Source organism: Panulirus ornatus, chromosome 16 (assembly GCF_036320965.1).
Source record: "Panulirus ornatus isolate Po-2019 chromosome 16, ASM3632096v1, whole genome shotgun sequence".
NCBI classification, from domain to species: domain Eukaryota; kingdom Metazoa; phylum Arthropoda; class Malacostraca; order Decapoda; family Palinuridae; genus Panulirus; species Panulirus ornatus.
The window spans coordinates 47,299,698-47,313,728 of NC_092239.1; the positions used below are offsets into that span (position 1 = coordinate 47,299,698).

The 14,031-nt window shown below is 41.1% G+C and overlaps 1 protein-coding gene across 1 annotated transcript in view; it reads left to right on the forward strand.

The window, feature by feature from the left end:
• The window catches only part of LOC139753934 (probable glutamate receptor), a 469,637-nt gene that overhangs the window by 94,929 nt on the left and 360,677 nt on the right, over positions 1–14,031 (forward strand). The window contains 1 exon segment of the mRNA XM_071670893.1: positions 10,404–10,494. Coding sequence (XP_071526994.1) covers positions 10,404–10,494 — 91 coding nt within the window.

The following is a 14,031-nucleotide window of genomic DNA, read 5'->3' on the forward strand; positions in this document are numbered from 1 at the left end:
TATTTCCCTGAAAAAATTGTCCAAATGCCTCTCTCTTCTCTTTCACTAATAATCTTCCTTCTTTATCCCGTCACTCACCACACTTTCTAATGTCATGAGCATCTTTTCGGCAAGCCATCACTGCTTCCCCAAATACATCCCATTCTTCCCCAACTCCCCCAACGTTCCTTGCTCTCACCTATTTCCATTCTGTAATCAGTCTCTCCTGGCACTTCTTCAAACAAGTCTCCCTCCTAAACTCACTTATTCTCACCACTCTCTTCACCCCAACATTCTCCCTTCTTTTCTGAAAACCTTTAAAAATCTTCACGTTTGCCTCCACCGGATAAGGATCAGACATTCCTCTCAGCACATTAACATCCAGAAGTCTCTCTTTCAAGCGCCTACCAATGAACACGTAATCCATCTCTCCTTCTTACATACATATCTTTAAGTATATCTCTTTTTTCAAATAGGGTATTCCCAATCACCAGTCCTTTTCACCATTTCCATTTACAACATTGAACACCCCATGTACACAAAGCATTCCCTCAGCTGCCACATTACTCGCCGGTCTCGTGCATCAAAAATAGTAACACTCTCACTCAGTTGCCCCCAAAACATATGCCTCTCATGATCTTTCTTCTCATGCCCAGGTGCATATGCACCAATAATCATTCATCTCTCTCCATCAACTTTCAGTTTTGTCCACATCAATCTAGAATTTACTTTCTATCGTATATTCCCACCACTCCTGTTTCAGGAACAGTGTTACTCCTTCCATTGCTATTGTCCTCTCACCAACCCTTGACTTTAAACCCAAAAATTTTCCTAATCCAACTTTCCCCTTTACCCTTGAGCTTTATTTTACTCAGAGCCAGAATATCCAGGTTCCTTTCCTCAAATATACAGCCTATCTCTCCTTTTTTCACATCTTGGTTACATCCACACACATTTAGACACCCCAATCTGTGCCTTCGAGGAGGAATTGCATTTCCCGCGTGACTCCTTCTTCAATATCTCTGTGAGTGGATTTGGCAGCGGATGGAACAATGGAAGCGGAAGTAAGTCATAGGCTGGGGGAGGGGGCGAAAGTTCTGGAGGCGTAGAAAAATGTGTGGAAGGAGAGCACGTTATCTCGGAAAGCAAAAATAGGTATGTTTGAAGGAATAGTGGTTCCGACAATGTTGTATGGTTTCAAAGCGTGGGCTTTAGATGGACTTGTGCGGAGGAGGGTGGATGTGCTGGAAATGATATGTTTGAGGACAATATGTGATGTGAGGTGGTTTGTTTAAGTAATGAGAGCATAAGAGAGATGTGTGGTAATAAAAAGGGTGCAGTTGAGAGAGCAGGAAAGGGTATTTTGAAATGGTTTGGTCATGTGGAGAGAATGAGTGATGAAACACTGACAAAGAGGATATATGTCCCAATGTCCCAGAGGTGAAGGGAACGAGGAAAAGTGGGAGACCAAATTGAAGGTGGAAAGGTGGAATGAAAAAGATTTTGACTGATCGAGGCGTGAACATGCAGGAGGGTGAAAGGCGTGCAAGGAATGCAGTGAACTGGAACGATGTGGTATACCGGGGTCGACGTGCTGTCAGTGGATTGAACCAGGCCGTGTAAAGCACCTTTGGTAACCGTGAAAAGGTTTGTGGGGCCTAGATGTGGAAAAGGAGCTGTGGTTTCGGAGCATTACACAGCACAGCTAGACACTGAGTGTGAACGAATGTGGCCATTGTTGCCTTTTGCTGGTGCTACCTCGTGCGCGTGCGGGGGGAGAGGCTGTCATTTCATGTATGGCAGTGTGGCGACGGAAATGAATAAAGGCAGCAAGTATGAATTATGTACATGTGTATATAAGTTTATGTCTTTGCATGTATGTATGTATATGAGTACGTTGAATTTTATAGGTATGTACATGTGCTTTTGTGGGCGTATATGTATATACATGTGTATGTGGATGGGTTTGGCCATTCTTTCCCCTGCTTTCTTGGGCTAACTCGCTAACGCGGAACAGCTACAAAATATAATGATGATAATAATAACAATAATAATGATAATCATAATAATAATGATAATAATAAATATAATAACAGTAATAATGACAACAATATTAATAACAATAATAATAATAAAAATAATAATAATAATAATAATAATAATAATAATAATAATAATAATAATAATAATAATAATATGTAAGATGGATGTGCTGGAAATGAGATGTTTGAGGACAATGTGTGGTGTGAGGTGGTTTGATCGAGTGAGTTACGTAAGGGTAAGAGAGATGTGTGGAAATAAAAAGAGCGTGGTTGAGAGAGCAGAAGAGGGTGTTTTGAAGTGGTTTGGGCACATGGAGAGGATGAGTGAGGAAAGATTGACCAAGAGGATATATGTGTCGGAGGTGGAGGGAACAAGGAGAATAGGGAGACCAAATTGGAGGTGGAAAGATGGAGTGAAAAAGATTTTGTGTGATCGGGGCCTGAACATGCAGGAGGGTGAAAGGAGGGCAAGAGACATGAGTGAATGACGATGTGTGTTACCTGGGTGCTGACGTGCGTGTCAGAGGATCAATTTAATGGCATGTGGCGTCTGGGGAATAAAATGAGAAGTATGTTGTAGTGTATAAGTTTATGTTTGCGTTGTTGTAGGACTGTATTATATTACATGTGTTTTTGGGGTTGAGTGTAATAATAATAATAACAATAATAATAATGATAATAATAATAATAATGATAATAATGATAATAATAATAAAAATAATAATGATAATAATAATAATAATAACAATGATAACACTAATAGTATATAATAATATATAGGATAATATATACATACAAAAATATTTATCTACATATATATATATAAATATATATATATATATATATATATATATATATATATATATATATATATATATATATATATATATATATATATATATATATAATATATATATATATATATATATATATATATAGTTTCCCATTTTAGAAAGTTAATACAAGGAGGGGAGGATTTCCGGCCCCCCGCTCCCGTCCCCTCTAGTCGCTTTCTACGACACGCGAGGAATACGTGGGAAGTATTCTTACACCCCTATCCCCAGGGATAATATACATATATATATATACACACACACACACACACACACACATACACACACAAACGCACATACACACACACACACATACATATATATACATATGAAAAAAGTAAGAAACACTTTAGAAAACAAACTTTTAGCTTGAAATGAATGAAAAAATGAACGTCACATAATGGTTCAACCTCTGGCTATGGAAAAGGAAATGTACAATTTATTCACACAAACGTCAATAGCAGTTCTCATCAATTTCACCACTGAATCAATAAGCTTCAATGTCTAAGCTACATTTTTCTCCAACTTCACTATTTTCTTGTCAAAACACCATGCATGAAAACTATCACTCCAGTAACACAACTATAAACACTTTCTTCCCCTTTAAAAAGTTCTGGGGAAGTCTGTCTCGATACACTGCGGCGAGGCGACGCGACGCTGTGTACAGAATGGAAAAAGGTGAGAACAATGGAAGTAAGGGGAGTGGGGGAGGAATGGGATGTATTTAGGGAATCAGTGATGGATTGCGCAAAAGATGCTTGTGGCATGAGAAGAGTGGGAGGTGGGCTGTTTAGAAAGGGTAGTGAGTGGTGGGATGAAGAAGTAAGAGTATTAGTGAAAGAGAAGAGAGAGGCATTTGGACGATTTTTGCAGGGAAAAAATGCAATTGAGTGGGAGAAGTATAAAAGAAAGAGACAGGAGGTCAAGAGAAAGGTGCAAGAGGTGAAAAAAAGGGCAAATGAGAGTTGGGGTGAGAGACTATCAGTAAATTTTAGGGAGAATAAAAAGATGTTCTGGAAGGAGGTAAATAAGGTGCGTAAGACAAGGGGAGCAAATGGGAACTTCAGTGAAGGGCGCTAATGAGGAGGTGATAACAAGTAGTGGTGATATGAGAAGGAGATGGAGTGAGTATTTTCAAGGTTTGTTGAATGTGTTCGATGATAGGGTGGTAGATATAGGATGTCTTGGTCGAGGTGGTGTGCAAAGTGAGAGGGTTGGGGAAAATGATTTGGTAAAGAGAGAAGAGGTAGTAAAAGCTTTGCGGAAGATGAAAGCCGGCAAGGCAGCAGGTTTGGATGGTATTGCACTGGAATTTATTAAAAAAGGGGGTGACTGTATTGTTGACTGGTTGGTAAGGTTACTTAATGCATGTATGACTCATGGTGAGGTGCCTGAGGATTGGCTGAATGCGTGCATATTGCCATTGTACAAAGGCAAAGGGGATAAGAGTGAGTGCTCAAATTAGAGAGGTATAAGTTTGTTGAGTATTCCTGGTAAATTATATGGGAGGGTATTGATTGAGTGGGTGAAGGCATGTACAGAGCATCAGATTGGGGAGGAGCAGTGTGGTTTCAGAAGTGGTAGAGGATGTATGGATCAGGCGTTTGCTTTGAAGAATGTATGTGAGAAATACTTAGAAAAGCAAATGGATTTGTATGTAGAATTTATTGATCTGGAGAGGGCATATGATAGAGTTGATAGAGATGCTCTGTGGAAGGTATTAAGAGTATATGGTGTGGATGACAAGTTCTTAGAAGCAGGGAAAAGTTTTTATCGAGGATGTAAGGCATGTATACGTGTAGGAAGAGAGGAAAGCGATTGGTTCTCAGTGAATGTAGGTTTGCGGCAGGGGTGTGTGATGTCTCCATGTTTGTTTAATTTGTTTATGGATGGGGTTGTTAGGGAGGTGAATGCAAGAGTTTTGGAAAGAGGGGCAAGAATGAAGTCTGTTGTGGATGAGAGAGCTTGGGAAGTGAGTCAGTTGTTGTTCGCTGATGATACAGCGCTGGTGGCTGATTCATGTGAGAAACTGCAAAAGCTGGTGACTGAGTTTGGTAAAGTGTGTGAAAGAAGAAAATTAAGAGTAAATGTGAATAAGAGCAAGGTTATTAGGTTCAGCAGGGTTGAGGGTCAAGTCAATTGGGAGGTAAGTTTGAATGGAGAAAAACTGGAGGAAGTAAAGTGTTTTACATATGTGGGAGTGGATCTGGCAGCGGATGGAACCATGGAAGTGAAAGTGAATCATAGGGTGGGGGATGGGGCGAAAATGCTGGGAGCCTTGAAGAATGTGTGGAAGTCGAGAGCATTATCTCGGAAGGCAAAAAATGCGTATGTTTGAAAGAATAGTGGTTCCAACAATGTTGTATGGTTGCGAGGCGTGGGCTATGGATAGAGTTGTGCGCAGGAGGATGGATGTGCTGGAAGTGAGATGTTTGAGGGCAATCTGTGGTGTGAGGTGGTTTGATCGAGTAAGTAATATAAGGGTAAGAGAGATGTGTGGAAATAAAAAGAGCGTGGTTGAGAGAGCAGAAGAGGGTGTTTTGAAATGGTTTGGGCACATGGAGAGAATGAGTGAGGAAAGATTGACCAAGAGGATATATGTGTCGGAGGAGGAGGGACCGAGGAGAAGCGGGAGACCAAAATGGAGGTGGAAAGATGGAGTGAAAAAGATTTTGAGTGATCGGGGCCTGAACATGCAGGAGGGTGAAAGGCGGGTAAGGAATAGAGTGAATTGGATCGATATGGTATACCGAGGTTGAAGTGCTGTCAGTGGATTGAATCAGGGCATGTGAAGCGTCTGGGGTAAACCATGGAAAGCTGTGTGGGGCCTGGATGTGGAAAGGGAGCTGTGGTTTCGGGCATTATTGCATGACAGCAAGAGACTGAGTGTGAACTAATGAGGCCTTTGTTGTCTTTTCCTAGCGCTACCCCGCACACATGAGAGGGGACGGGGGTGGTATTCCATATGTGGTGAGGTGGCGATGGGAATGAATAAAGGCAGACAGTGTGAATTGTGTGCATGGGTATATATGTATGTGTCTGTGTGTGTATGTATATGTGTATATTGAGATGTATAGGTATGTATATTTGCGCGTGTGGACGTGTGTGTATATACATGTGTATGGGGTTGGGTTGGGCCATTTCTTTCGTCTGTTTCCTTGCGCTACCTCGCAAACGTGGGAGACAGCGACAAAACAATATAAAAAGATATAATAAATATATATATATATATATATATAAATATATATTTATATTTTTTTTTTTTTTTTTTTTTTTTTTTTTTTTATACTTTGTCGCTGTCTCCCGCGTTTGCGAGGTAGCGCAAGGAAACAGACGAAAGAAATGGCCCAACCCCCCCATACACATGTACATACACACGTCCACACACACAAATATACATACCTACACAGCTTTCCATGGTTTACCCCGGACGCTTCACATGCCTTGATTCAATCCACTGACAGCACGTCAACCCCGGTATACCACATCGCTCCAATTCACTCTATTCCTTGCCCTCCTTTCACCCTCCTGCATGTTCAGGCCCCGATCACACAAAATCTTTTTCACTCCATCTTTCCACCTCCAATTTGGTCTCCCTCTTCTCCTCGTTCCCTCCACCTCCGACACATATATCCTCTTGGTCAATCTTTCCTCACTCATTCTCTCCATGTGACCAAACCATTTCCAAACACCCTCTTCTGCTCTCTCAACCACGCTCTTTCTATATCCACACATCTCTCTTACCCTTACGTTACTTACTCGATCAAACCACCTCACACCGCACATTGTCCTCAAACATCTCATTTCCAGCACATCCATCCTCCTGCGCACAACTCTATCCATAGTCCACGCCTCGCAACCATACAACATTGTTGGAACCACTATTCCTTCAAACATACCCATTTTTGCTTTCCGAGATAATGTTCTCGATTTCCACACATTCTTCAAGGCTCCCAGAATTTTCGCCCCATCCCCCACCCTATGATCCACTTCCGCTTCCATGGTTCCATCCGCTGCCAGATCCACTCCCAGATATCTAAAACACTTCACTTCCTTCAGTTTTTCTCCATTCAAACTCACCTCCCAATTGAATTCACCCTCAACCCTACTGTACCTAATAACCTTACTCTTATTCACATTTACTCTTAACTTTCTTCTTTCACACACTTTACCAAACTCAGTCACCAGCTTCTGCAGTTTCTCACATGAATCAGCCACCAGCGCTGTATCATCAGCGAACAACAACTGACTCACTTCCCAAGCTCTCTCATCCCCAACAGACTACATACTTGCCCCTCTTTCCAAAACTCTTGCATTCACCTCCTTAACAACCCCATCCATAAACAAATTAAACAACCATGGAGACATCACACACCCCTGCCGTAAACCTACATTCACTGAGAACCAATCACTTTCCTCTCTTCCTACACGTACAGATGCCGTACATCCTCGATAAAAACTTTTCACTGCTTCTAACAACTTGCCTCCCACACCATATATTCTTAATACCTTCCACAGAGCATCTCTATCAACTCTATCATATGCCTTCTCCAGATCCATAAATGCTACATACAAATCCATTTGCTTTTCTAAGTATTTCTCACATACATTCTTCAAAGCAAACACCTGATCCACACATCCTCTACCACTTCTGAAACTACACTGCTCTTCCCCAATCTGATGCTCTGTACATGCCTTCACCCTCTCAATCAATACCCTCCCATATAATTTGCCAGGAATACTCAACAAACTTATACCTCTGTAATTTGAGCACTCACTCTTATCCCCTTTGGCTTTGTACAATGGCACTATGCACGTATTCCGCCAATCCTCAGGCACCTCACCATGAGTCATACATACATTAGATAACCTTACCAACCAGTCAACAGTACAGTCACCCCCTTTTTTAATAAATTCCACTGCAATACCATCCAAACCTGCTGCCTTGCCGGCTTTCATCTTCCGCAAAGCTTTTACTACCTCTTCTCTGTTTACCAACTCATTTTCCCTAACCCTCGCACTTTGCACACCACCTCGACCAAAACACCCTATATCTGCCACTCTATCATCAAACACATTCAACAAACCTTCAAAATACTCACTCCATCTCCTTCTCACATCACCACTACTTGTTATCACCTCCCCATTTGCGCCCTTCACTGAAGTTCCCATTTGCTCCCTTGTCTTACGCACTTTACTTACCTCCTTCCTGAATATCTTTTTATTCTCCCTAAAATTTAATGATACTCTCTCACCCCAACTCTCATTTGCCCTTTTTTTCACCTCTTGCACCTTTCTCTTGACCTCCTGTATCAATTGAGTGGGAGACGTATATATATATATATATATATATATATATATATATATATATATTTTGCTTTGTCGCTCTCTCCCGCGTTTGCGAGGTAGCGGAAGGAAACAGACGAAAGAAATGGCCCAACCCACCCCCATACACAATGTATACACACACATATCCACACACGCAAACATACATACCTATACATCTCCTTGTACACATATGTATACATACACAGACACATACATATATACCCATGCACACAATTCACACTGTCTGCCCCCATTCACTCCCATCGCCACCTTGCCACACATGGAATACCTTCCCCCTCCCTCCTCATGTGTGCGAGGTAGCACTAGGAAAAGATAACAAAGGCCCCATTCGTTCACACTCAGTCTCTAGCTGCCACGCAATAATGTCCGAAACCACAGCTCCCTTTCCACATCCAGGCCCCACACAACTTTCCATGGTTTACCCCAGGCGCTTCACATGCCCTGATTCAATACACTGACAGCACGTCAACCCCGGTATACCACATCGATCCAATTCACTCTATTCCTTGCCCGCCTTTGAACTTCCCTGCATGTTCAGGCCCCGATCACACAAAATCGTTTTCACTCCATCTTTCCACCTCCAAATTGGTCTCCCACTTCTCCTCGTTCCTCCACCTCAAAAACATATATCCTCTTGGTCAATCTTTCCTCACTCATTCTCTCCATGTGCCCAAACCATTTCAAAACACCCTCTTCTGCTCTCTCAACCACGCTCTTTTTATTTCAACACATCTCTCTTACTTACTCGATCAAACCATCTCACACCACACATTGTCCTCAAACATCTCATTTCCAGCACATCCACCCTCCTGCGCACAACTCTATCCATAGCCCACGCCTCGCAACCATACAACATTGTTGGAACCACTATTCCTTCAAACATACCCATTTTTGCTTTCCGAGATAATTTTCTCGACTTCCAAACATTCTTCAAGGCTCCCAGGATCTCTCTTACTTACTCGATCAAACCATCTCACACCACACATTGTCCTCAAACATCTCATTTCCAGCACATCCACCATCCTGCGCACCACTCTATCCATAGCCCACGCCTCGCAACCATACAACATTGTTGGAACCACTATTCCTTCAAACATACCCATTTTTGCTTTCCGAGATAATTTTCTCGACTTCCAAACATTCTTCAAGGCTCCAAGGATTTTCGCCCCCTCCCCCACCCTATGATTCACTTCCGCTTCCATGGTTCCATCCGCTGCCAGATCCACTCACAGATATCTAAAACACTTTACTTCCTCCAGTTTTTCTCCATTCAAACTTACCTCCCAATTGACTTGACCCTCAACCCTACTGTACCTAATAACCTTGCTCTTATTCACATTTACTCTTAACTTTCTTCTTTCACACACTATACCAAACTCAGTCACCAGCTTCTGCAGTTTCTCACATGAATCAGACACCAGCGATGTATCATCAGCGAACAACAACTGACTCACTTCCCAAGCTCTCTCATCACAACAGACTTCATACTTGCCCCTCTTTCCAAAACTCTTGCATTCACCTCCCTAACAACCCAATCCATAAACAAATTAAACAACCATGGAGACATCACACTCCCCTGCCGCAAACTTACATTCACTGAGAACCAATCACTTTCTTCTCTTCCTACACGTACACATGCCTTACATCCTCGATAAAAACTTTTCACTGCTTCTAACAACTTGCCACCCACACCATATATTCTTAATATTTTCCACAGAGCATATCTATCAACTCTATCATATGCCTTTTCCAGATCCATAAATGATACATACAAATCCACATATATATATATGTATATATATATATATATATATATATATATATATATATATATATATATATATATATATATATATATATATATATATATATATATATACATATATATATATATATATGTATATATATATATATATATATATATATATATATATATATATATATATATATATATATATATTTATATATATATATATATGCTGCTCATACCCCATTGTTTCTTACACCCAGCAAATGATATGAACCATTATCCTGTAGCCGCAGACGCTCGCACGACTGACACACCGTCATCAGGAGTACATTACTGACTACAATCTCTAGCGACGTACAACCTACCCATTACTGACTACAATCTCTAGCGACGTACAACCTACCCACAATACGATTACATATCAATATAACCACAACTCTTCCTCACCAGGTACAAATATGCCCGGCCTGCTGACGGGTCCTGGGGAGGCAAGCTGAGGAATGGCTCCTGGACCGGCATGGTTGGTATGTTGGACAGGAAGGTAAGCTGAAGGAATGGCTCCTGAACATGTATGTTGGTGATGGTGTTGAGCCGGAATGTAAGCTGAGGAATGGCTCCTGGACCATCATGGTTGGTATTTTGGACAGAGAGATATATTGAAGGATACCTCCTGGACCGGCATGGTGTGAATATTAGACAGGAAGGTTAGTCTAGGAAAGTAAAACTCATGCAAGTCGAAGATGTATACAGGGCCTCACGCCTCACATTTGAAAGTAATCAACAATTGTTGGTTGCGGGCTCCTACTACCTGCTCTTAGTAACTAACAATACATTGTCTTTCATAGAGGAAAACCTAACACTTCTCTCCTGACCAGCTATGAGTTACCTCTCTCTAATTCTGTTGTGATCTATCCTTCATACCATTAATTTACCCATCAATATATTTCTATAAGTACCGTTACCAAAGCATGAAATGTCATTATATTTGTTTCTTGTTTCCAATAGGAGGCAGATATTGGTCTTGGTCCATTCGCTATCACTAGTATCCGTACAGAGATTCTAGACTTCACGAGAACCATCATAATAGACGATAATAAGATCCTTGCTCGACGAGGGCGGCCAGAGGTGGACCCGTGGGGCTTCCTGCTGCCCCTCACGCCCCTTGTGTGGGCGGCTATCCTGACGACGCTGCTGGTGGTGCTGGCGATAGTGTTCCTCTTGTCTTCTTATTCTGGGTTAAAGTCTACTGCCAACACCGAGTGGGCATCGAATATGATTCTTGGTTATATTCGTGTATTGTTACAACAAGGTAAACAAATGTGTGTGTGAGTATGTGTGTGTGTGTGTGTGTGTGTGTGTGTGGGGTGGGGGGGGGGGGGGGTTGAGCTGCGTAATAAGATGAGTGCAACTATTTTACTCAAGTTATAGTTTATTGATAATTCTTTCATAATGATTTGGTTGATAATAGGATGGGCTTTAACGTTACTTGGGGACAAATTAAAGTTCTCATCTTAGTATTAGCTATTAAGACAGATTCCGTGACGTTACGGGTAACATAATCAGAGGAGCGGTAAAATGAGATTAGGTTGTTAAGGTGTAAGAGTTGATTGTTTTCATGAGTGTTTAGCGATCGCATTTTTGTGGTCATCCCTGCATAATGAATGACTATGCCAATAGCATATCTCAGTCACAGTTTTGCCGGTATGGTATATGGATATATCTTTACATGCTTCACATTGGATGGCGTGAACATTTCCAGTTTTCGGATAATTCAGCATACTCTTTATTAAGATCTTATTGATAGTGTTATTTTACTAGAAGGCAACATTAAAAGCACTATTTATTAGTAAGTGTCTCAAATCAGATAAGTTAGGAAAGTAGAGTAACACAAAACATTTAGACTTATCATCCTTTTCCACATTTCTGTTACTAGATACATAAAACGTCTCCTTAGCACCTACAAAAGCCTTTTTCACAAGCAACTTAGACAACAAAACTGCCTACATATACGTCTTATATAGCTATAATCGTCTACCAGACCTATGGGATCACATATCCGTAATGCTCTTAAAAACATACACTTAACTATAGACATTTTTACTCAAGGATCATTTACTGAGAAATAAAGAATATATCTCTAAGAGTAGGAAGACTTCATGTAAATCTCGAAGACCAAGCGAAACATAGAGTGCTTAATGTATAGAAAAATTATATGTTGAATATATTAATCTGAACTCCTCCGATTATATATTCATATATATATATATATATATATATATATATATATATATATATATATATATATATATATATATATATAAAATGTATAAAAGAAAGAGACAGGAGGTCAAGAGAAAGGTGCAAGAGGTGAAAAAAAAGGGCAAATGAGAGTTGGGGTGAGAGAGTATCATTAAATTTTAGGGAGAATAAAAAGATGTTCTGGAAGGAGGTAAATAAAGTGCGTAAGACAAGGGAGCAAATGGGAACTTCAGTGAAGGGCGCAAATGGGGAGGTGATAACAAGTAGTGGTGATGTGAGAAGGAGATGGAGTGAGTACTTTGAAGGTTTGTTGAATGTGTTTGATGATAGAGTGGCAGATATAGGGTGTTTTGGTCGAGGTGGTGTGCAAAGTGAGAGGGTTAGGGAAAATGATTTGGTAAACAGAGAAGAGGTAGTGAAAGCTTTGCGGAAGATGAAAGCCGGCAAGGCAGCAGGTTTGGATGGTATTGCAGTGGAATTTATTAAAAAAGGGGGTGACTGTATTGTTGACTGGTTGGTAAGGTTATTTAATGTATGTATGACTCATGGTGAGGTGCCTGAGGATTGGCGAAATGCGTGCATAGTGCCATTGTAAAAAGGCAGAGGGGATAAGAGTGAGTGCTCAAATTACAGAGGTATAAGTTTGTTGAGTATTCCTGGTAAATTATATGGGAGGGTATTGATTGAGAGGGTGAAGGCATGTACAGAGCATCAGATTGGGGAAGAGCAGTGTGGTTTCAGAAGTGATAGAGGATGTGTGGATCAGGTGTTTGCTTTGAAGAATGTATGTGAGAAATACTTAGAAAAGCAAATGGATTTGTATGTAGCATTTATGGATCTGGAGAAGGCATATGATAGAGTTGATAGAGATGCTCTGTGGAAGGTATTAAGAATATATGGTGTGGGAGGCAAGTTGTTAGAAGCAGTGAAAAGTTTTTATCGAGGATGTGAGGCATGTGTACGTGTAGGAAGAGAGGAAAGTGATTGGTTCTCAGTGAATGTAGGTTTGCGGCAGGGGTGTGTGATGTCTCCATGGTTGTTTAATTTGTTTATGGATGGGGTTGTTAGGGAGGTAAATGCAAGAGTTTTGGAAAGAGGGGCAAGTATGAAGTCTGTTGGGGATGAGAGAGCTTGGGAAGTGAGTCAGTTGTTGTTCGCTGATGATACAGCGCTGGTGGCTGATTCATGTGAGAAACTGCAGAAGCTGGTGACTGAGTTTGGTAAAGTGTGTGGAAGAAGAAAGTTAAGAGTAAATGTGAATAAGAGCAAGGTTATTAGGTACAGTAGGGTTGAGGGTCAAGTCAACTGGGAGGTGAATTTGAATGGAGAAAAACTGGAGGAAGTGAAGTGTTTTAGATATCTGGGAGTGGATCTGGCAGCGGATGGAACCATGGAAGCGGAAGTGGACCATAGGGTGGGGGAGGGGGCGAAAATTCTGGGGGCCTTGAAGAATGTGTGGAAGTCGAGAACATTATCTCGGAAAGCAAAAATGGCTATGTTTGAAGGAATAGTGGTTCCAACGGTGTTGTATGGTTGCGAGGCGTGGGCTATGGATAGAGTTGTGCGCAGGAGGATGGATGTGCTGGAAATGAGATGTTTGAGGACAATGTGTGGTGTGAGGTGGTTTTGATCGAGTGAGTAACGTAAGGGTGAGAGATATGTGTGGAAATAAAAAGAGCGTGGTTGAGAGAGCAGAAGAGGGAGTTTTGAAATGGTTTGGGCACATGGAGAGAATGAGTGAGGAAAGATTGACCAAGAGGATATATGTGTCTGAGGTGGAGGGAACGAGGAGAAGACGGATACCAAATTGGAGGTGGAA